The sequence below is a fragment of the Lygodium microphyllum genome, chromosome 16, assembly GCF_053477565.2.
Source record: "Lygodium microphyllum isolate KBCC chromosome 16, Lygodium_microphyllum_v1.1.10, whole genome shotgun sequence".
Taxonomy (NCBI): domain Eukaryota; kingdom Viridiplantae; phylum Streptophyta; class Polypodiopsida; order Schizaeales; family Lygodiaceae; genus Lygodium; species Lygodium microphyllum.
The window spans coordinates 16,603,767-16,628,289 of record NC_141150.1 but is presented as its reverse complement, the minus strand read 5'-3'; the positions used below and the strand labels follow the sequence as shown (position 1 = coordinate 16,628,289).

Sequence of the window (24,523 nt, the reverse complement as noted above, 5' to 3'; positions counted from 1 at the left end):
AAAAACGGAAAGGAGCATGTAGGACAGATCACAGACATTGAGAAAAGAATCCAACATTGAAGAAATCCCGTCAAGAAAATGAAGAAAGACATACAAACATTCTAGTCATTTGAGGATAACTTCGAGGTTAACATAGAAGCAACAGTTGATAGCATAAACAAAGCTAGGAATTTTGAGCAGACCACCATTCGTAAGAAAAATGCAACTGTGACAAGATACAACAACCTATACGCACACCTAGCAAGATGTAAAATTATTATTTTTTAAAGAGAAAAAACCTCATTTAACATACCAAAAGAGATGTGAACGTTCAAAATCATGATCAGTGACTCGAATTGCATATGCATATATATTCTCCTTTCGACATCCTCCATGTATTTAAACAATGCAAAAACATATCTACAAACGTACTTCGCTTCGAAACACGATGCTTAAACACCATCAGTAAAATTGTTACACAACAAACATGCAAGAACTGCATATAGAACTTCATGCTCCTTTACTAAGTTGTACAAGTACAACTTAGTTATACCTAGTCTCTGAGTCTTCTCTCTTGACCATTCTACCGAGGGGATAAAGTGTGCTCTCCAAAGAGAGGGCAACCGATCGTCATATGTGAGGGCAAGGCTTTACCCGAGGAGGTCTCAATGTGCTTGGCAATAGGTGGGCAGGTAGCCGAGCAAATGTGTTGGAAGCTGAATAACAGCTAGTGGGGCGCGTGCATGAGGAGGGGGTTGGATGGAGCATGTGCAAACGCATCACCCGCCCCTATGCCATCCGAGTAAAGATAGAGAAGGCAATGAGTGCGTTGGTGGGCTTAACGGAATAGAATAACACTAAGGGATGGGTGTGATGAGAAGGGGGAATGCTAGATTGTTTCTATTGGTGCTTCACTTGGTAGCTTGCTTCTCCTCCATGGATCGCCAATGAGCCAGGGTGCGCTGGTGTATCTCACAAGGTATTATTCAAGCCAATGCATGCTTTGTGACGGATACGTTGCCATCATTAAGAGATCGTATGAGGTTCTGATCTCTTTCGAATCATTAGTGTCGCAATGTGGACAAAATGGGTTGTTTCTCGCTTGGCGCATTGTCGCACAGGTCCTGCGATTCATACCCATTTTCATGGCAGGAGGACCTTGCACGTCTGTGTGGTTGGGAGCGGCCCTGCAGGATTCTACACCGCAGACAAATTGCTCAAGTCCTTCGACGAGGCCCGCGTCGACATCCTTGACCGCCTGCCTGTGCCTTTTGGCCTCGTCCGCTCGGGCGTGGCGCCTGACCATCCCGAAACTAAGATAGTCGTCAACCAGTTCTCGAAGATCGCATCGAGCTCGCGCTGCTCCTTCTTCGGAAATGTGCGGGTGGGGAAGGACGTGTCTCTGGCCGAGCTCCGGAGCCTGTATGACGCTGTCATCCTCGCATACGGTGCTGAAAGCGACAACGTTGTTAACATTCCTGGTGAAAATTTAGCCGGTGTGCACTCTGCTCGGGAATTTGTCTGGTGGTACAATGCACATCCTGATTGTGTGAACCTGCCAGTCGATCTCCAGAGCACCGAGTCTGCTATTGTGCTTGGCCAGGGCAACGTTGCCATTGATGTTGCGAGAATATTGCTCCGACCAGTGGAGGATTTGCAATCAACAGATATAGCTGACCATGCACTGGCAGCTCTGCAGAGCAGCAACATCAAGAGGGTGTACTTGGTAGGGAGAAGAGGTCCTGTGCAGATTGCATGCACAGCAAAAGAACTACGAGAACTCTTGGGCATTAAAGGAGTGCGTGTGATTATTCAGGAGTCTGATTTGGCTACATCGCCACTGGATGATGAAGAGCTGAAGGCCAGTCGGATCCATAAGCGTGTTTATGAACTGTTGAGTAAAGCCGCTCATTCAAAATCATCCACAGCATTGACAGGATGGGAGAAAGAACTTCACTTTGTGTTTTTCCGTCAGCCAAAAAAGTTTGTGGCTTCAGGAGATGGGCAACGAGTGGCCAGTTTGCAACTTGAGAAAACTATACTGCAAGCTGAAAGTGGGGGTAGGCATCAGTCTGCAGTTGGTACAGGTATGTATGAGGATCTTTGTGCTGGGCTGGTTTTGAAGAGTATAGGCTACAAGTCTTTACCTTTAGAAGGTTTGCCTTTTGATCAGCAAAGAGGGGTGGTACCCAATGTCCGAGGCCGGGTTCTAAGGCCAGAATCAGTAGATCAGAGCTTGACAGTTGAACCTGGGTTATATGTCGTGGGTTGGCTTAAAAGAGGTCCCACTGGCATTATTGGTACCAATCTCATCTGTGCAGAGGAAGTGGTTGGTTGCATTGTAGAAGATGCTAAGAATAAGCTTGTGCCTATGGATCCACTGCATACAGGAAGCACTGGACTATGGGAGCTACTCTCAGAAAGAGACGTCCGTTTTGTTTCTTTTGAGGACTGGCAGAAGATCAATGCATTTGAGATTGCTGAAGGGAGCAAGAGTGGAAAGCCTCGTAAGAAGCTCACATCTTTGACAGAGACATTGAAAGCAGCAGAACTGGCTTGACTAGGAGCTCTAAAAGGGAGCAAACAAGCTTATGAAGGTTTGTTTCCCTTTTCTTGTTATAGAGTGTGGAAGTGCCCAGTGAATGTTTTTGCACAGCTAGTCCAACAGACTTGAATATGTCTAAGGTTAATAAGTAAATCGTTTCAGATTCATGTATGCTCTTTTGCCACTTCAGGCTCTTTGGTCTGCATATTGTTGTAGAAAATTGATACAACCTATCTAACTTGCTCATATTAGGAAAATGCTTGTTTTAATCTAACATCCAAACAGGTAGCATTAAGTATCAGCAATAAATTAGGATTAGCATACCATTTACTCTGGTGATGTTCCATTATCCTGGTCCTCTGTCACAAACATCCCCTAAATTCCTCCCAAGTTTACTGGAGTTGCCCATCTGCTGCCTTTTTTTTTTCGAAGAAGGCGAGCTACTGAAGACTATAGGGGAGTTTAGACTGTAGATTAATTACTCTGAAATCACAGCATAATATCAACAGCTGGTGGGAAAAGGGCTCCAGATTCCACATTCTTCTTTTCTTTTCCTCCTTAGAGGATATGGAAATTGTTTACAAGGCATTTGGCTCACAAGTCTGGATCTTAGACATAAAAACAAGATGATCTTAGTTCTTTTCTATTTGATGGATTATTCTGAACTCTGTCAAGACAACTGTTCTAAGGTCCTGTTTTGCAGATGAATGACTGCATCTATGCAGCCAATCCAGATTTCTGATCCTAAACTTTTTCAAGCTTGACACTTCTTGGAACTATCTTTGCAACCATGAAGAAAAATGATATTGGACGAAACAATATTTCACAATTTGTGATGCCCCTGCCTGTGTAGGAAAGTCTTTAGTCCACAAGAGGGTGTGTATATACACGACCAGCTTCTCTGTCTCAAGTGTAGTACAGGTCGAAATCTATTCGAGTATCATGCTGTTGTAAGTTCAATCACCGTTTGGAGATGTTGACAGGCTGCTCCAAGTGTACAGTTTCCATGAAGCAACTACTCCAGCCTGAGCTTGCTATGAAGTCATGAGAGGACTGTCAACACAAGGTCCCTATCCTACTAGCTCTCTCACAAGATCAGAAGCTTGATGGAGAAAATTACAGCATTTGGCGCGTAATGATGGAGGCCATCTTGGAGTCTTATGATTTGGCAAAGCCATGCGAAGGTCAAAGAATCTTCCACTCTTTGTCAAGAGGTGAAGAAGCAATTGGAGAAGGTCTAGAAACATTGGGACAAATTGAATGCTTGCATTTGCTTATTCCTTTTCCTCTCATGCACAATGGCCGTGATTGCTCAAAGCATTTAGAATTAGATGATGCCTATGAAGTAGGTGACTTTGGAGGTTTAGGTGCGGAACTTGAACCCAAATAAGTTCGTCTCCATGCACGAGCACATTAATGAGCTTTGGCAAATGGCATGACTAAAAATTCATAGAGACCAAATGTCGTTCTAAAAGCAGTCTTATGGATATCCTTTGGCTTGATTTTGATCTGATGGTACCCACTTTTCAAATCTATCCTGCTAAACATTCCTGCTCCCTGTAGTCGATCAAGAATGTCATCTATCCTTGAAATTGGAAACCTATTCTTGATTGTGTTCTTATTCAAGGCTCTGTAGTCAATACACATTCGCCAAGAGCCTTCCTTTTTCTGAACTAGCAACACATGTGAACAAAACGGAGAACTACTGGGCTGAATTAATCCATTCTCTAAAAGCTCATTAACCTGTGTCATAATCTCTTTTTGTTGCGTTGCACTGACCTTGTAGGGTGGTCTATTTGGGCGGACTAGTCTGTGGAATAAGATCTATGGTATGATCTTAGGGGTGACTTTCCTGGTAACGAATCTAAGAAACAGTCACTAAATTTATCCAAGAAAGCCCTTCTACTTTCATCTAGTACAGACACATTACTGTTAACTTCATTAACTTGCTTTGCAAAAACCAAGAACGCAGAAATATGATTACAGAAGTAACTGCAAAAGGAGAAACAATTGGGACAGACTCTCCTTTAAGCTTCACATCTAACACATGAGTCTTGTCCCTATGTACAAGAGTAATCGTTCTGTTGTAAGTGTCCAAGATAGCATGCTTCCTGAGGCACCATGGAATACCCAATAGAATATCACAGCCCTCTAAAGGCATAATATGGAACTCCTCTGTGTCCACATAGCTCTGAATGTGCATACAGAGTTTGCCAAGAGTGGGGGTGACAGGTTCAGTATGTCCTAGGCATGCCAAATCAGCCTGTCCACTGGTCCCATTTCCTCGGGACGTATACCCAGCTTAGCTGCCAATGCCAGTGAGATAAAGTTTGCACGAGCTCTAGGATCAAAGAAAATAAGCACAGTGGAATCTCTAATCTTTCCCCAAGCTTTGCACAATTCTGTAGCATCATCAACTGATTGATCTCCCACCATATCAAGCACTAAGCCAATGCTGTTACTTGGCGTATCTTTATGCTCCGCACCTTTAGAAGATTGCTGTGGGCGCTTAGAAGCAATATGGCTTTTTTGTTCACATATAAAGCATTTCCCAGCCATCATTAAAGCCTTTCTTTCTTCAAATGATTTGCCAAAAAGTGGCCTCTTTTGTTCTTTGCCCTGTTTAAAAGAAGTTTGAGCCTGCTGCTGAAAACTTTTCTTTCAAAAAGACTTCTTTGTAAAGCTGGTCTTTTCTGGACATTGCTTCTTTTTATTGCTAGGATCCTACTTAAACTGAGAATCCTTCTTTTCAATGTCTTTAAAGCTGTCAGCTTTTCCTTTCAACAATGCATTTGCCACACAAACATTTTCAATTGATTGTACCATATTTGTAACCCTAGTCTTGGTACAATAATCCTTGATGGCTTCGGGCAAACCGCAACAATATGTTTCAATTTGTTCTGATAGGGGGACTGTCCTGTAAGAACTCATGGGCAAAAGTGCTTCCCAAAATTTCTTATTGTACTCTTCTAAATCCGCACAATTTGTCGCATCCAATTTATGCCCTGCAGTCATGACATCTACTTCAAATGTGTTAGCTAACCATGAGGTTGCAAACAATTGTTTAAAATAGACCCAAGTGGCAGGTGCATATCCTTGCAACAACAATATGTTCCACCACTGCAAAGCATTACCTTTCAAAAAAGTCGCAACCTTCCGCACCTTGGAAGTCTCAGTAAAATTCCCTCCAGTGTAAGCTACATCAAACTGCTGTATAAATGTCAAAGCTTTCAGCTTACCTTGCATACCACTGAAGGTTTCAAAATTTAATTTCTGATTACCCTCTTTATAGTCTTTAGGCTTTGCACTTTTTGGTGTCAAGTTGTCATAGACAGGTGGCTGTAAAAAGAGGAGTCCCTTAGGCGCATTATTAGCATTAATTTCACCAGTCTTAGCTGCCATATGCCCACTAGGCTGAAAAAAACTGGCCACTGCATTTTGTACTCGAGGCATTAAATAAGGACTCTACAAAGTTTGATAACCGGGCTGTAGACCAATATTAACATAAAGTGGCTTCACTACCTAAATAGGCATCATTCTTGGTGGCCCTCTAGGCAAGTATCCTTGATAACCCGTGGGTAATCCAGCCATTGCTTGAAAAATTGACCCACCACCAAAGTAACCGGGATAAGTAGCAAACTGAGGAGAAATAGTCGGCTGTGCCACCTGTGCATTATTGCCTTGACTATTCACTCCTTGATCCTGTGCTTGTGCTTCTTGTTGTCTGGACCTATCTCCATGTTTGGTGTCTTTTCCACATGCTCACGCACATTAGAGGTTTGCCTTTTTGAGCGCTCCATGGTATGATGTGATGACTCAGCCTGAGAATCCTCATTATGTGACTTAAATTTTTTTTGCATTCGAGGATTCTTTACAAGCTGTTGGAAAGAGCCAACCATATTGAGGAGTTGTGCCATAAACAAGTCCTGTTCTTGCTCCTCATCCTGTGGTTTAATGTTGGTTCTAGAAGGTGCTGACACCTATGCACCAATACTCTCTCTTTGTAGTGATAGGTTAGGCACGAAGATCGAGACAGTCAGTTGTTACGCGCAACGAGAGATTGAGTGAGAGAGAGCAGAGCAGAGAGTGAGCACGTTTGTAGGTACAATGACGAGTGAGTACCTTTAGGTTTTTAGATAGATATATATGTGTAAGTACAAGTGCTAAGGGTGTGTTTACACCCAAGCACATTTAAAGGCACGAAGGCCTTTATTTCCAACAACCTCCCACCTAAAGGCAATGTGCTTAAGAGGAGAAAAGAATCAGCTAAGTCTAGGTATGTACAAAGCTGAAATACATATATCTATCCAACTCCCATCATCTGTTGGCAATGAGTAAACCGCTCTGCTGGAAGACCCTTTGTGAGAAGGTCTGCAGGATTATCATATATATGCACTTTGACAAGCTCAACGCTCTTGCTATCAAGTACATCTCTAATGAAGTGGTACTTCACCTATATGTGCTTTGTCTTTGCATGAAAGACAAGATTTCATGCTAGTATGATAGCACTCTGACTATCACAATGGAGAACATGTAACTTTGTGATGCAAGCTTTCCCACCAAACGTGAAAGCCATAAAGCCTCGCATGCCTCAGTGGCAGCCATATACTCTGCCTCTGTAGTAGACAATGCAACACACTTTTGTAGCCTGGAGATCCAAGAGAGTGCTCCTCTTGTGAAAGTAAACACATACCTAGAAGTGGACTTTTTGCAATCCGCATGACCAGCATAGTTTGCATCCGTAAAGCCAACAACAGATGCCTTCTGCTTCCCAAAGCAGATGCACAACTTCTTTGTGTCTTTAAGGTATCTCATAATACCTTTCACTGCATCCCAATGCTTCTTGCTAGGGTTTGCCATGTATCTGCTAACCACTCCCACTGCAAAGGCAATGTCAGAACGTGTATTAACCATAGCATACATCAAACTGCCAACAGCTGTTGGGATGTAAAGGTCCTTTATTCACCTCCGTGTATTTTACACGTGTATTGTTATGTTGTACATGTGAATGCACCCTTACGGGCCCTAAGTATAAATACATTTTATTCTTTGTGTACCAACACATTGTTGGTACACCCAAATCTGTTCATCACTCTTACTCTCACTCTCACTCACCTGTTCACTTCCTCTGCTGCAAATCCGCATGCTTCCGCTACCCACGCGCTCCAACAACTGGTATCAGAGCTGAGGTTAAGGTGCTCGCGCTCCTCGAAGTCCATGTGAGACAACGCCAGCTCTTCGCTCGTGAGAAATCAGTAAGTCGTCACTCATATAGGTCAGGTCGTCACTGTTTCCAAGCACGTGTATGTGCTGGACAGTCAGGCGACAGTGTTGCAGGTCACGTTTTGTGCAAGCGACAGCCTGATAGACATGCGACGGGTCGTTTTTGACTTGGCAGACAGGACAGGTCGTTTTTGACCTGGCAGGCAGGGACAGGTCGTTTTTGACTTGGCAGGCAGGACAAGTCGTTTTTTGATCAGGTGACAGTCAAACAGGTCACGAGCAGCCAGGACAGGTCGTTTTTTGATCAGGCACAGGCTGGACAGGCTGCGTGGCATCAGGCGCAGGTCAACGACTGCAGGCGACAGCTCACACAGGCTGCGTGGCATCTGACGGGCAGCGCGATAGTCAACGGCTGGTGACGGGGTGATTCGACACATTTTTTCTTCTAGAAATTTTTTAAATTTCTCTAAGGTTTATTGCAAGCAACCCTTTTGCCACTGACGGGAGTTCGCGCGCGCAAGCACAGTTCTCAGATTTGGTCAAATTTGAACCTGAAAATTTGGGGCTTTTCCCAGATTTGATGCTGTTTATGCTTGATAGTGACATCTGTGTCAGAAATTGCAGACATTGTGCGCATTGACCTCAATTAATTTGGGGATTTTTCAAATTTGTTGGAATTTTGCTCATCCGAGTAAAATTTCTTGGCATTGGACCAAGGAAAATTGGGGCTTTTCATGTATTGATGCAATTTTGCTCAGCTGAGTTAGTTTGGGTGACATTTGCGCACATTTGGACCTGGAAATTTGGGATTTTGTGCAGAATTTGATAAATTTCTGCATTATTTGCCTGTGCAGTGGCTGGTTTATGTCAAAACAGCAGAGGATTATTGCTGGTTATGCAAGAACAGCAGTGTATTTGCTGATTTAGCTTGTGCTCTTGCAGTTCAATGTTTTTTACACTTGGACTTGTGAAAAATGGCTGCAATTTCTTCCAGTTCTGACATTAAAAGTTTGATGGAAATCAAGCGATTTGATGGTCAGGGCTTTGATCTTTGGAAAGATCGTATGCAGGGCATACTGTTCTTAAAGGATTGTGAGGATGCCTTGCAAATGGATAAACCCGCACAAATGTCTGAGGCGGATTGGGCCAAAGTCAATAAAAGGGCTGTGGCTTATATAAAGATGGGTGTCACTGATGACATTTTGACAGACATTAAGGGTTTAGACACTGGTCATGCAATATGGGAGAAGTTGAAGACTACCTATGAGATCACCACACCTGTTAATCAGGTGCATTTAATGCGCAAGTTGGTGAATATGCAGCTGGATGAGTCCAAGCCTGCAGCTGAGCACTTGAGTGCATTTACTGGCATTTTAAATCAGCTCAAGGATGCAAGTTTGGATTTTGATGATAAGTTGAGGGCGATCTTTTTGATCATGACATTGCCTGACTCTTGGGAGACTTTGGTTGTTTCTCTCAGCAATAATCCCAATCTCACATATGATGGTGTGAGGGGTTCCATCTTGAATGAAGAAATTAGATGTAAGTCTAGTGGAGAAGGCAGCAACTCAGCTTATAATGTTAGAGGTAGGGCTGAAAAGAAAAATGCAAATGCTGGACAAAGAAGCAGGAGCAAGAGCAAAGGAAAAGAAAAGAGTGATGTTACATGCTATCAGTGTGGTCGGAAGGGCCACAAGAAGCCTGATTGCAGGTATTACAACAAGGAACAAGAGAGAAAGAAGAATGCAGGAGACAAAAAGAAGAAAGAGGAAAAGACAGATGCATCTGAGGCAGGTAAAGGCAAGGAAAAGGCCAATGTGGCCTCCAGTGTTGTCATAGAGGAGCTCTCAGATGCAGAGGCTGATGTATTATGTGCAGTGGATTATGATGCCCTTGTATGTCACATGCAGGATATGCAGATCACCAAGGCTGATGTGATTAATGCACTTTTGTCAGTTGATGATTGTGTCACTCAGACTTGGATTGTAGACTCTGGTGCCACTTTCCATGTGACTTTATGCAGGTTGTTATGGCAAGGTTTACCTTGGAAATAATCATGCTTGCAGCATTGATGGGATTGGCACCATACACTTGTCTTTGGATAATGGGCAAGAACTTGTGTTGAAAGATGTCAGATATGTGCTTGGCAACAAGAAGAGTTTACTATCTGTTGGACAGCTTGACTTGCATGGTTACACCACACTGTTTGGTGGTGGTTTATGGAAATTAAAAAGGGGTTCCATGCTGATTGCTAAAGGAACCAAGAAGGGCACTTTGTATTGTCTGTACTGTAAAGCTTTGAATGGCAAGTTTCTTGCAGTTGTTGAAATTGGTTGTCATTTGGAGTTATGGCATAAGAGATTAGGCCATATGAGCCAGAAAGGACTTGATGTTCTTACCTCTTTGAAGAGGGTTGATGGAAAAGGCTCTAAACTTGATTTTATAAATGACTGTCAGTTTGGAAAGCAAATGAAAAATTCCTTTTACTCTGGTGTCTCCCGTAAGTCAAATGTATTGGACTTGGTGCATTTTGATGTATGTAGCATGCCTTTGAAATCATTGGGTGCTGCTGCATACTTTGCCTCTTTTATTGATGATTGTTCGAGGAAGATTTGGGTTTATTTGTTGAAAAAGAAAAGTGAAGTGTTTGCTGTTTTTAAAACATTTCATGTATTCGTGACCACTCAGACAGGTAGAAAGTTGAAATGCTTGAGAACTGATAATGGGGGTGAGTTCACGTCTAATGAATTTAAGTCCTTTTGTGACTTGCATGGGATCAAGAGGGAGCTTACAGCCCCTTACAGCCCTTCTTCAAATGGTGTGGCTGAAAGATACAATAGGACTCTATGTGAGAGAGTGCGGTGCATGCTATCCACTGCTAATCTCCCTCATGAATTTTGGGGAGAGGCACTTAAAACCGCGGTTCACATTTGCAACCGCTCTCCAAACAGGTCCCTAAATAATGGCATTCTTGAGGAGGTTTGGTCTGGCAAACCGGCCTCATATGACCATTTACGAATATTTGGCTGTGATGCTTTTGTGCATGTTAGGAATGAACTGAGGAATAAACTTGACCCGAAATCCACCAAAGGCATTTTCATGGGCTAGGGTGATGAGGGTGAATTTGGCTATAGAGTGTGGCTACCTCAGTCCAAGAAAATTGTTCGCAGTCGTAATGTTGTGTTTAATGAGGCAAAGTTGCTGAAAAGTACTTTAGCCTCTGATGAAGACATGAAAAAGGTCAAATTTCAAAATTCGCAGCCACCTATTACTTCAAATGATGAGCCTCATGGTGCTGTACCACAGGCTGAAATTGATGATCAGCCGGTTATCTTTGAGCCAGATGATGATGGACAGCAAATAGAAGCATAGGGAGGTCATGGACAGCAAGATAGACTTGCTGATTATGAAAATGCAGGTGCTGGAAATGAAAATGAAGGTGCTGTACAGCATGAACAGCATGCTGAAAATGGCTTACAGCAGCCAATAAATGCTGAAAATAACATACCTCCAGATGTAGATCCGATTCCTGAGAATGTGGATCATTGGGTACGCAGGTCTACACGCCTAGGAAGGCAGCCACATAGGTATGACCCCTCTTTGCATTATGTAATGCTTACTGATGAGGGTGAGCCTCTGACATATAAAGAGGCTAAGTCATGCAAATTCAGCAATAAGTGGGAGCTAGCTATGCAAGAAGAGATTAAATCTCTGTATGCTAATGATACTTGGGATCTTGTGTCGTTGCCCAAAGGAAGAAAGCCTCTTCCAAACAAATGGGTTTACAAAGTAAAGACAGTTGATGGGAAACCCAAGTACAAGGCGAGATTGGTTGCCAAAGGGTATGCACAGAAGGAAGGGATTGACTTCCAGGAGGTCTTTTCACCTGTCGTGAAGATGACCACACTACGTGTGCTTTTTGCTCTCACTGCTGTATTGGATTTAGAGCTGTACCAAATGGATGTGAAAACAACTTTTCTGCATGGTGACATTGATGAGGAGATCTACATGAAACAGCCCGAGGGTTTTGTAGTTCTTGGAAAAGAGCAGTTGGTGTGTAAACTAAAACGCAGCTTATATGGGCTGAAACAAGCACCACGGCAGTGGTACAAAAAGTTTGACACTTTTATGCTCTCTCATGGGTTTACGCGCAGCCATGCAGATCATTGTTTGTATATGAAAAAGGATACAGATGGCAGCCCTATCATACTTGTTTTGTATGTGGATGATATGTTGCTAGCTGGGAAGAGAAAGACTAGCTTGGATGGTCTCAAAGATCAGCTGAAATCAGCCTTTTCCATGAAAGATTTGGGGAATGCAGAGCATATATTGGGCATGAGGATTCGTAGGGATAGAACGCAGAAATTGCTGTTCTTATCTCAAGAAAAGTACATTGAAAAGGTACTGGACAGATTTAACATGGCTGAAGCTAAGCCTCTCGGAGTACCCTTACCTCCATACCTTAAGCTTAGTAAAGCCAACAGCCCAAAAGATGACATGGAAGCCAATGCTATGAAGGGAGTCCCTTATGCATCAGCTTGTGGCTCTCTTATGTATGCTATGGTGGCTACTCGTCCAGACATTGCTCATGCAGTGGGAGTTGTCAGCAGGTTTATGTCAAATCCTGGCAAACCACACTGGGAGGCTGTCAAGAGTATTCTTAGATATCTGAAGGGTATACAAAGAAAGTGTATTTGCTATGGGCAGGGTGCACTTAATCTGCAGGGTTATTGTGATGCAGACATGGCAGGTGACTTAGACACTCGCAGATCCACTAGCGGGTATGTTTTTACAGTTGCTGGAGGGGCCGTCTCTTGGTGCTCCAGGTTGCAGAACATCGTCGCACTGAGTACTACTGAAGCTGAATACATATCAGCTACTGAAGCTTCTAAGGAAGCTATATGGTTGAGCAGACTCGCAGAGGATCTCGGCATGTCTATGAGTACTCCAGTGTTGGGATGTGATAGCCAGAGTGCTGTGTATCTGGCTAAAAATGCCATGTATCATTCACGCACAAAGCATATTGATGTGCGATATCACTTTATCAGACAGATTTTGGAGGATGGTCTAATCACATTGACCAAGATCAAAACACAGGACAACCCTGCAGATGTTCTCACTAAAAGTCTAGGCAAGGCTCAGCATGAGCATTGCATACGACTAGTGGGAGTTGGTTAAAGGTTCACTCCGGACCTTTAAGTGGGAGGTTGTTGGGATGTAAAGGTCCTTTATTCACCTCAGTGTATTTTACACGTGTATTGTTATGTTGTACATGTGAATGCACCCTTACGGGCCCTAAGTATAAATACATTTTATTCTTTGTGTACCAACACATTGTTGGTACACCCAAATCTGTTCGTCACTCTTACTCTCACTCTCACTCACCTGTTCACTTCCTCTGCTGCAAATCCGCACGCTTCCGCTACCCGCGCGCTCCAACAATAGCTGAAGCATATGGTATCTTGGCCATTTCAGTCTTCTCATCATCAGATGTAGGGCTGTCCTCTGCAGTGAGTTTCACATATGGAGGCAATGGAACCCCAATTGTTTTTCCCCCCTCCATATTGAAACGCTGCAAAACCTTGGAGATATACTCCTGCGGAGATAGATAGAGTAAGCCTGCCGACCCATCTCGGAGTATTCACATGCCAAGAATGTGATTTGCATCACCAAGATCCTTCATGTCAAAGCTGCCATGAAGACTTTGCTTCAATGAATCCAAGGCATGAGTATCCCTATTAGCAATCAGCATGTCATCAACATACAAAACCAAGATAATCAGGCTGCCATCTGTTGCCTTCTTGGTGTACAAGCAGTGATCCACTTGACTTCTATGAAAGCCTTGAGACTGCATGAATGTATTAAACTTATGATACCATTCTCTTGGTGCTTGTTTTAGCCCATATAAACTCCTTTTGAGTTTACATACCATCTTCTCTTTCCCTTTTTCCACAAACCCTTCAGGCTGCTGCATATATATATCTTCATGCAGATCACCATGTAAAAATGCAGTCTTTACATCCATCTGTATGAGCTCCATATCTTCAACTGCAACCAAGCCCAAAATGGTTCTCAATATAGTCATCTTGACTACAGGAGATAAAATCTCATCAAAGGCAATTCCATGCTCCTGCTTGTATCCCTTTGCAACAAATCTTGCTTTGTACTTTGGTGAGGAACCAAAAGTGACCTTTATCTTGTAAACCCATTTTCATGGAAGTGTTTTTTGCCCTTTAGGCAACTGTACCAAGTCCCAAGTGTAAAGAAAAATACCCTTACACAGAAACATAAACAGAAACCGTACGACAAAGCACAGACTGATAAAAAGAACATAGTTAGGGTTAGGGTTAGAGTAACTCAGAGACAATGAACACAGTGAATAAATGAAATGATATGACTTCTAATAATACGATGCTCATGTAGCAAACACACTATGCAGTGAATGAATATTGAACCTCGAACTCCTGTATCTCTAGGATCAGGGCAGGGGTAATGAGCTGGAGAGTGTGTCGTACTCCGAACGGATCTTGAATCGTAGCAAGGCAGCCTCCGGATGTCGAACACCAGCAAACGTAGTAGTGAGAAGCTGGATTTGATGCAGACAACAGTGAGGAGAGAGAAAGACTAAAAATGGAGCTTGCAGGAGAGAGAAAGATTGAAAACGTAGGCAGGACAACTTGCAGGAGAGAGAAAGACTGAAAACGTAGGCAGGACAGTCTGCAGGAGAGAGAAAGACTGAGCGACTGCAGACAGGAGAGAGAAAATTGTCAGGGCGGTAGCTGGAGCTTGCAAACACAGCAATTTGCTGGCGTGGCAGGTTGTACAACAACAGTGCAGATGAACAGCAGTCAGTCGCCAGGCAAAAACAGCAGCAATCAGCGTGTGGAGGGCTGGAAACAGGCAGCAGACTGTAGGGAACAATGATGGACAGCAAGGGCTGAGATGTTCTCCGCGATCGGGGTGTGGGCAGCAAGCTGGTAACACCTGAAACCTGCAAAAACGAAATTGTGAAAGAGTGGAGGGCTGGCTGCCAATTTTGTAGAAAATTAGGGTTCTAGATCCTCTCCCGCTTAACTTTCTCGATCCGCTCCCGTTTTAGGGTTTTGGCTAAAATAAGCCTAAAATAAGCATGTTTTGGGGCTGTTTAAGTGGTTAAGTGCATTTCTTAGCACAACTCCAAGTGCCATTTTTCTCAAGAGATTCTATTTTTGACAACATGGCTTTATACTATTTCTTACTGTCCTGTCTGTCCATTGCTTCCTTGAAACAAGACAGTTCACCACAGTCTGTCAACATGACACATTCAGCCACATTATTTGCACAAGGAACAAATCTATCAGGTTGTCTAGTAGCCCTAGACGATTTCCTAACCTAATGATCATTGTTTGTTGGCTGTTCTTGCAAATTTCCATTTTCAGCATGCTGTCTTGGCATTTCAGCGTGCAAATCAGCATTAACAGCTTGCTGTCCTGGCTGTTTTTGCACATGTAGTGGCTCATTATCATGGGCAATAGCTGGCTGATAATTTCTAGCATCATTTTCTGTATTTACAGGTTCATTTACAGCAAGTATTTGCTGCTGTACAACGGGCACATTTTGCTGTCCAAAATGTATTTCTTCCCAGAATACAACCCTACGGACCTCCTCAGTCTTTTCGGGCTGTTTGTGCATGCAATCTTCCCGGAAGATATCATCATTGCTGCGTACTACTTTCCTTTTCTCGGGATCCCACAATTTATACCCCATTTCACCCTCGTCACCATATCCTAGGAAAATGCATTTACAGGACTTTGGCTTAAGTTTACTGCGTTTTTCTTTACAAATGTGTACAAAAGCCTCGCAGCCAAACACTTTCAGATGAGCATATGAAGGTGGCTTGCCCGACCACGCTTCTTGGGAAACCCCTCCCCCCCCCCCCCCCCAAAGACCTGTTTGGTGACCGATTAATTAAGCAGCTTGCTCTCCATCCGACATGGCCGGAGAGTCTTCAGACTACCATGGAGTCCATAGACCATATGAGATCTCATGAGCCGAATACAATCTCATTCTCATCGAGCTCAACAACAGATTGAAGGTAAATTCAAGTTTTCCCTTTAGATTCGGTGCACCGGTCTAATGATTTTGGAGGAAGGACGGAAGCTCCACAATGGAATGGCCATCCTGATGTGGAAACTGGCATAGAGTACAAACCATTTTTCTCTCTACCTTTATCATCTACATCCTTATCTCTTTCATCTTTTCCACACAGTTCTCACTCCTATGTTAGGTATGCATGTTACTACTTCTCAATCTTTTGATTTGACTTTCTCTTTTCCGCAAGATATTGGAGATGCTCATGATGAAGGAACTCTTCAAACTAAGTATTGGTTCATTAGCCACGAATACATGATTGCATTAAATGCAGGCTAGAGCAAGCAGCATGCAAATGTTAGGGTTTTCTCGCAAAGAAAATCAGATTTCTCTCTCATCATGGCCTTCTCTCACCTTCTCTAGTCCTCTCGGGAGATCTCAGCTTGTCTCAGCCATTTGGAGTAGATCTCTGTCAGATTTGGTAGACAATAGAGGGAATTTGTTGTAAACCCTAAATTTTTGCAAAAAATAGTGTTTAGCAGCCACCTTAGGAGCCATGTCATTAGTAGAAGGCATCGTACACTGAAATCAGCACTTGCAATTTGTTGTATTGTTAGGGATTTCAAATGCCCAGCCATCCATTGTAAATTTGGGGCAGCATTTGGCTAGTCGGAGCCCAATTAGAGCGAGTTCTAGGTGAAAATCAAGGGGCAAAATGCCCAATTTGTTTGTTGATTGTTGGAATAGCAAAGGGCTTTTGGATTAGCCAAGGAGATTGTGGAATCTTAGCTTGTAATAAATCCATTGGCAATTGAAGTTAAAGAAATACCGAAAGGGGTTCTAATTTTGAGGCTAATACAGTGTCCATTGTCCAAGAATTTTGAATGTAAAGTGTGCATTTCGATTTATGTTTATTTACTGATTGTTGTAATAAATGCTTGATTAGGGAAATTGAGATTATCACCCTCCGTGAGAAGAAAGGTTGGTTTCATGGTTCCATTACCGGGATACTATGCAATCTTTGATTTGGTGGGCCCAAGGCACTTGGTTGCAAGCCAAAGCTTTGTGCTAGTGCCGATTTTTGTGCTTAGTATGGGAAAGAAGCAAATGCGGACAACAAGCTGAAAATGTTGCTATTGGGTAAGATGCAGGGCTTTCAAGGTGTAATGAGATTGATGACTAACATAGTGAAGAGGAATTGATGACTAGTTTAAGAATTAGATAAGGATATCAGCAAATCTCTTTACTAAATTGGCAAAGGATCCTCAGTTTATTTGATTTTTGAATACTTCGAAGAAGGGTAGTAAGGATAAGAAGAAGAAGTCATCTTCCACACCTTTGGGACAGTAAGGTGCATTGAAGGTAATGTCAAAGTTTTCACTTGAAGCTTCCAAAGAGGCCAACGAAGCAAAACAATTGGTACCTACGAGGCAAGAAATGCAAATGCAAGGCCAACATAGAAGTGCTAATCCAATGGATTTTGGATAGCCAAACATGTATGCTATGATGGAGCAGCCAAGGTATTGTGGTGGTAGGACGATTTTTTATGCAATGGTTGGACAATGACTGCATACGGGAATGCGTGGCATAAATCCCTATGATATGCAACAATCAATGCATGGTGTTCAAGGCCCGATGTATTTGGGTATAGTTGAAAATGTGCAAAAACCCTATGTATTGTAGCATTGGCTTAATGCTTGGGGTGCAAAGTAGCATGTTTGGTAATGCATTTGCACCCCCAAATGTTTATGGGGCTCAAAAAATGAGTGTTGGTCATATAAATGCTTTGTTTGGTGTTGGTTTTGATGTCAAATCAGCAAATACATCCTTTTTTGCAGTAGCCAATGTGTGACAACTTGACACCCAAAGGGGCAGCAAAATACTATGATGAGGGTGGTAAAGTAGTGAAGTTTGAGTCCTTCAGTGGTGCACAAGATAGGCCAAAATCTTTGACTTTCATTTAGCAGTTCGATGCAACGTATTTAAGGGGAAACTTCATTGAGTCCTTAAAGATTCGAAAGTCAATCACTTTCTTGAAGGGGAATGCATTGCAGCGGTGGTCCACTCTTTTGATACAAGGTAGAGCACCGTCAACATGGATACTGTCATGAGGACATGTACTTTTGAAAGCTCACTTAGCACGTGAATAAATTTTAAATCACATGGTTAAAGTAAATGTTGCACATGTGAGATGTAACTAGGGTCAAAGTAAATTTACGGGTTCGAGACTAGAGGAAATCACGGGATATCAAATGCAAAAGTTACTGTAAGTTATGCCGCACAGGTGCTTGGTGGTATTGGGTGTTAATTGTTGGCCTAGGTCATTCAATGGTCGTAAGTGTCAGTTGATGACACTAGAGAAGTGGCGTTCAATGGTACCTAACACCAATCTAATGGTCAAAGAACGAAATAATTATTAGATTAATATTTAGTATTTAAAGATTGAAAATTAATATTTAAATATGGATAATGTTGGAAAAACCAATTGGGAAGGTTGCGACTTGTCAAAAATATCCATGTAAGATTGAAAAACGTCTTTAAAAGCTGGAGAGAGGCATTTTAGTACATTCAGCCTACAAGAGAGAGAGAGAAGAGATGCTATTGGTTTGATTTGCCTCTATTGGAGGATCTTCTGAGGTAGCTAGGGGCAAGAGAAGACCAATCAATAGCATGTGACAATATCTACTGGTTGTTAAGACAAGGCAACATTAGTAAATGATTGATCTTCTTTAATTCTTTGCATCTATAAGTTGTTGAGATAGGGCAGTAGTAGTAAACAACTGATTTTCTTCACTTCTTCATGAAGAAAGTTTGAATTTTCTCTCTCCTCAGCATTCGCTTTTATCTCCCAACCTTTCTATAGCCTTCCTTCAAAGATTACAGCATTGAGATAACTAGAGGCTGAGAAATTTCAGATTCCTTTGCTATAAACCCTAATCTGCAGTAAAAGAAATTAGGGTTTAGTAGTAGCCTTGGAAAGTGTGCCAAAAATTGGAAGCTCCAGGACTTGGATTCAATTGGATTGAAGCTGTTTTCAGTCAAATTTAGGTGGAGGGACCAACAAATCAATGAATTTGGGGCATTTTCCATCTCCATCAAAGCGGGTGAAGGCCAATCGATTGCCTGAGTCAAGGAAATCTAATTGAAGACTTGCTAGTGATTTTGAACAGCAAGGCGAGTTGGAATACCGAAAGGGATTAGGAGAATCCCATCGTACATCAACTTCTTCTTCAATTAAGTTAAAGAAATACTGAAAAGGGGTGCTAGGTTTGGGGCCAACAGGGTGTCCATTGTCCAAGATTGTAAGTTATTTTGCATTTCTCAGTTTCGTAATAAATGTTATTGTTGTAAGTAAGTTGTAATTAGGGAACTACCACTCATCCATGGAAGGAAGACTGGTTTCAAGTACAATTTAAGTAAATGTTTGCATTGAATTGGTTGACAAGTACCTTTGAGGTGGGCATCATGATAGCTTGGAATAAGCTAGATGCTAAGGAATGCAATAATTTGGAGCAATATAATAAGAAGTTTTGGGATGCATTGCTGCCTGTCACTTCTTATTGCCCCATATCCCTTCATGAGCAAGTGGAAAAATATGTTTGTGGGACACCTAAAGGAATCATGGATTTTTGCATTAAATCTACAATCTCTAGCATGTCTCAACTCATAGAGATTGTTGTTACAAGAGATCCTTTGTTGCGTGGGAAGGATTTGGGCTTCCTAGAGAGTGGGGAGAAGCCGAATAAAAAGTGTTTTAAGACTCAGAAAATGGGCAGATTCGAAAATTAGTTTGAAAATAGGCCAAAACAACAAACAAAGGGCTCGAAAACATTGGCACAATGTAGGGAATTGATGCTTGCTAATAAATGCTTTATTTGTGAGTAGGAGGGTCATATTGCAAGGGATAGTGCTAATAGATAGCAAGGTTAAATCAGAAAATGAGAGAAATTCTAAGAGAAAGCTTTAAGTCTAAAACATTAGTGGGATTGGTGCTTGACGTTATTAGTGATAAGTCCAATGATGGTGCTACTGAGTTGTGTAGAGCATGGGGCAAAATTAGGAATCAGCATGTGCCATGCATTGATGTTCTTTGATAATGGTGCATGAGCCAACTTCATCTTTGTAGACATGGTAGCCCGTCTAGACATTAGAGAGGATGAGATGGGAACCATGGGGAAAGTTGGAATGGCATGTAAAGGCCATGCAAAGCCCGTCACATTGCTTGTTGGAAAGCTTCGGTTGCCTATATAGGGATATGTGGACAACGAAGAGTTTTTCATTGCTCCACTTGAGGGTTGTGATATGCTGCTTTGTATGCCATGGTGTCACTTTATGCATGTAGTGATTGATTCACGTGCAAAAGAGATCACTATTCAGCATAAAGGAAAGACACTCATACTTGATGTAAAGTCAAAGGGGAATATGTTTATGTTGTATTTGCAATTGGCATTTCTAAAGTAATGAAAAATCATCTTTCAACATACTTGGTTTTTACTAAGGATAAGGATGATAGTGAGAATGTTGGAATATGTCCAAGTAAGAGAAGGATTGCATGTCATTTTTGAAAATGTATGCTGCTTGCTTCTCTCAGTTACTTTCAGGGTAGCTATACTGCTTGAACAACTTGAAGATCATGGCATAGATCTTGTCCTTGGAAGTAGGCCATCTAATAAGTTACCCTACAGAATCACTGCAGCCTAGCATGAGGAGATTGAATTGGGTGAATGAGCTGTTAGAAAAAGGGCTGATTTGGCCTAGCACATCTCCCTTTTGTTCTCCAGTGCTTTTGGTGCAAAAAAAGGACGGTTCATGGCATGTGTGCATTGATTATCCTGCTTTGAATAAGATCATGATAAAGAATTGATTTTTGATTCCTCAGATTGATAATATTATGGATAGATTGCACAGGGCAGCCACATATTCAGCCATATAGATTTGAAAAGTGGATATCATAAGATACGCAATAAACTGGAGGATGTGCCTAAGATAGCTTTTAGGACATCTTTTGGGTTGTATGAGTTTATTGTTATGCCTTTTAGCTTTACGAATGCTCTTGTCACTTTCAATCGGATGATGGATCACATCTATAGGCCACATAGAGGATCTCTGGACACTTTCTTCAGTGACATGATTGTCTACTCAAAGAATGAGGCAAAGTATAGAAAACACTTGGACATTGTGTTCAATAAATTGGTTAAGCATAGGCTAGTTATCAATGACAAGAAAAGTGACTTCTTTTTGCATAAGATCCACTTTTTGGGGCACATTGTATCGGTTGATGGTATTTGCATGGACCTTGCAAAGGTGTTGGGAATAAAGGCTCACCGTGCCTTTTACGATGTTCGGGTGTGAATGCACCCTTACACTTGTACTTTACATATATTATCAAAACCTAAAGTGGTACATCTTGTTATTGTACCAAACACTTTGTGTGTCGTGCTCCCACTCCTTCTGCTCACTCTTCCTACTTTGAACTTTGCACTTAGTCTGACATGCACTTTGTCTCGATCCTTGCACATCGACTTCAAACTGGTATGAGAGCGGGAAAGAGGCAGCTTGATAGTTGGTCAGCTGTCATAGGCGAGTTGAGAGCAGATGACAGGCTAGCGTAGGTGATAGGGCTGCGATAGGGCAGGCGACAGGGCAAGCGATAGTTGATGGTTGCAGCGAGTAGTTAGCACGTGACGTGCAAGCTAGCGGGCGACAAGACGGAGCACCAAGCGATAGCAGGTCGGTGTTAGGAGCTTAAGGGCAACATGTGTACAGGTAAGACGGGCGACCAGGCTTGGTCAATGCCATGACAAGCCCGCTTTCCCTCCATTTGTTAAAAAAAATCTGCAATTTTCTCTTCTCCTTCCCTTATTGAGCGTTCGCGCGTATATGTACAATGTGCAATTTTGACCTAGAAATTTGGGGCTTTTCTTGGATTTGGGGACTTTGATGTAGGGCAAGACAATTTGACTTAGAAATTGCAAAATTGGTGCACATTTGCCTGGAAAATTTTGGGGCTTTTCACATTTTATTGAAATTCCTTGAATTTTACTAAAATTTGTGGACACCGAACCCAAGAAAATTGCGGCTTTTGCAAAATTTCTTCGATTTGTGCAACAATTGCCTGGTATATGCACTTGGATGCATGTATTGATGCAATTTGGATGGATTTCCTTTTGAAAATTTGGGGCTTTTGACCGAAATTGTCAAATTTGTGCCGTGAATGCTTTTGGAGCAGAAATTGCAGTCAAATTTTGGGGATTTCACATGTAATTGGTGTCTTGGCCTTTGAATGTGGCTATAATTGCTTGTGGAGTGCAGCAACAGACACTCTCTAACTTTGAAAATCTATTTGCAGATCTGAAATTTCTGCATTCTCTTGTTTTTCACTGTTGCTTGGTACTTGCAATGTAGTGTGGTCACAGGTGTGGCATTTGGGCTTGCATTTGGTGACTTTTGACTCAATTTAGTGCTGCAAATTATGGCTGGAAATAGTGACAGCAGCAATCTTTTGCACATCAAGAAGCTTGAGGGTGCACATAGGGTGCACATAATTTTGCAATATGGCAAAAACAGTGCCACAATGTCTTGGTGTAGAAGAAATGGGTGAAGCCCATCAAAAGGAAGGGAATAAAACCAGCATGTATGGAACAAGAAGAGTGGGATGATTTGGATGAGCTTGTATGCTCTACCATTGATCTTTCAGTGTTAGACAACTTGCTCTTTAATATTGAGAATCTAAATTCAGCATGGGCAATGTGGCAAAGACTCGAAGAATTGTATGCTCAGAAAAGTGCAGCGAGCGAGGTCTATTGGCTAGAAAAGTTGATGAACTTTCGCATGAAGGAAGGTATAGCCATGTTTGTACATTTGAATGAGTCCAACTCCATTTTCAGTCAGCTGATTGCTTTGGACTTCCATATTGGTTTATCCAATCCGTCGCAAAGACAAGGCCTTGGATATATTTAAAAAATTCCTGGCACTAGCTGAAAATCAGACTAGCAAGACATTAAAGTGTCTACGCTTTGACAATGGTGGGAAATATGTGTCCAAAGCCTTTTAGGACTTTTGTGACAGCAAAGGGATTAAAAGGGAGTTCACTGCCCCTCAAATTTCAACTGTCAGCATGGTTTATCACATTGAGTTGGATGCCATGAAAGAGCAATATGTTGTTAATTCGGACTTTGCTAATGTTTATGATTAACTTAGGAGGGTCAAGAAGCGTGGTTAGGCAAGCCACCTTCGTATGCTCACTTGAGAGTGTTTGGTTGCGAGGCATTTGTGTACATTCGCAAGGAAGGATGCAACAAACTTGAGCCAAATTTCTATAAATATATTGTCCTAGGATATGGTAATGAAGGTGAGTGGGGTATCGATTATGGGATCTCGAGAAAAGAAGTGTAGTACGCAGCAATGATGTTATCTCCTAGGAAGATTGCATGCACAAACAGCCCAAAAAGACAAAGGAAGTCAGAAGAGTTGTATTCCAGGAGGATGTACCGATAGAACATCAAAGAATGTCTGTTAGGCAGCAGCAAATGCCTGTTGTAAATGTCCCTAAAAATGCTGGGAATAATGATGAAAATGATCAGCAAGATCTTGCCCATGATATACCACAAATTCAGCAAGAATAGATGCTTTTGGAACAACCAGAACCAGTTGTATAACATGCTGAATGTGCAGAACGACAAGCTGTTAATGTAGATTTGCAAGCTGAACAGCCAGCAAAGCTTGACCATTGGGTTTGTAGGTCGATAAGAGTGTAAAGACACCCAGATAGGTTTGTTGCTGGTGTCAATTATGTGGCTGATTATGTCATGTTGACAGGCTGTGGCGAGCCGTCATACTTCCAAGAAGCAATGGTTAGAAAAGACAGCAAGAAATGGCATAAGGCAATGTTGTCAGACATGGAATCTCTCATGAAAAATGGCTCTTGGGATTTGGTGCATTTGCCTAAAGGGAAGGAAGTGCTGCCATGCAAATGGGTTTACAAAATAAAAGTCACTTTTGGTTCTTTGTCAAAGTACAAGACATGATTGGTTGCTAAAGGGTACAAGCAAGAACATGGAATTGATTTTGATGAAATCTTTTCTCTTGTAGTCAAAATGACTACTTTGCGAACCATCTTGGGCTTGGTTGCATTTGAAGATATGTACCATTGCCTCCATACGTGAAACTTAGTATAGATGACAACCCTACATTTGATGATGGAAAGACTGAAATGGCCAAGATACCTTATGCTTCAATTGTTGATAGCTTGATGTATGCTATGGTTGCTACACGTCCTGACATTGCATTTGTGGTGGGAGTGGTTAGTAGGTATATGGCATGTCCTGGCAAAAAGCATTGGGAAGTAGTGAAGGGTATCATGAGATACCTTAAGGGCACAAAGGATTTATGTATTTGCTTTGGTAAGCAGAAGTCATTTGTTGTTGGCTTCACAGATGCAGACTATGCTGGTCATTATGACTGCAGGAAGTCTACTTCAGGATATGTGTTCACGTTCACAGGTAGAGCAGTCTCTTGGATATCCAAGGCTGTAAAAGTGTGTTGCATTGTCTACTATAGAGGCAGAGTATGTGGTTGCTATTGAGGCATGCAAAGAGGCCTTATGGCTTTCACGCCGGTGAGAGAGCTTGGTATTATAGAGGTTCTTGTCCTCCATTGTGACAGTTAGAGTGCTATTATGCTAGCACGGAATCTCGTCTTTCTCGC

At 42.1% G+C, this 24,523-nt stretch overlaps 1 protein-coding gene across 6 annotated transcripts in view; it reads left to right on the top strand.

The window, feature by feature from the left end:
* Positions 1 to 805: 805 nt before the first annotated feature.
* LOC148022564 (Pyridine nucleotide-disulfide oxidoreductase family protein) overlaps positions 806 to 24,523 on the top strand; it is a 35,518-nt gene continuing 11,800 nt past the window's right edge. For 2 of the 6 annotated variants that reach the window (XR_015693507.1, XM_087695510.1), the window contains exons 1-2: positions 809 to 958; positions 1,048 to 2,576. Coding sequence is in view for 1 of the 6 variants with exons in the window: in XM_087695510.1 (XP_087551636.1) it covers positions 927 to 958; positions 1,048 to 2,539 (1,524 nt within the window). In the remaining 5 variants the exon portion in view is untranslated. Of the gene's footprint in view, positions 2,577 to 24,523 lie in introns of all 6 variants that reach the window. The other 4 variants (XR_015693509.1, XR_015693511.1, XR_015693508.1 and 1 more) reach the window with 4 other exon arrangements.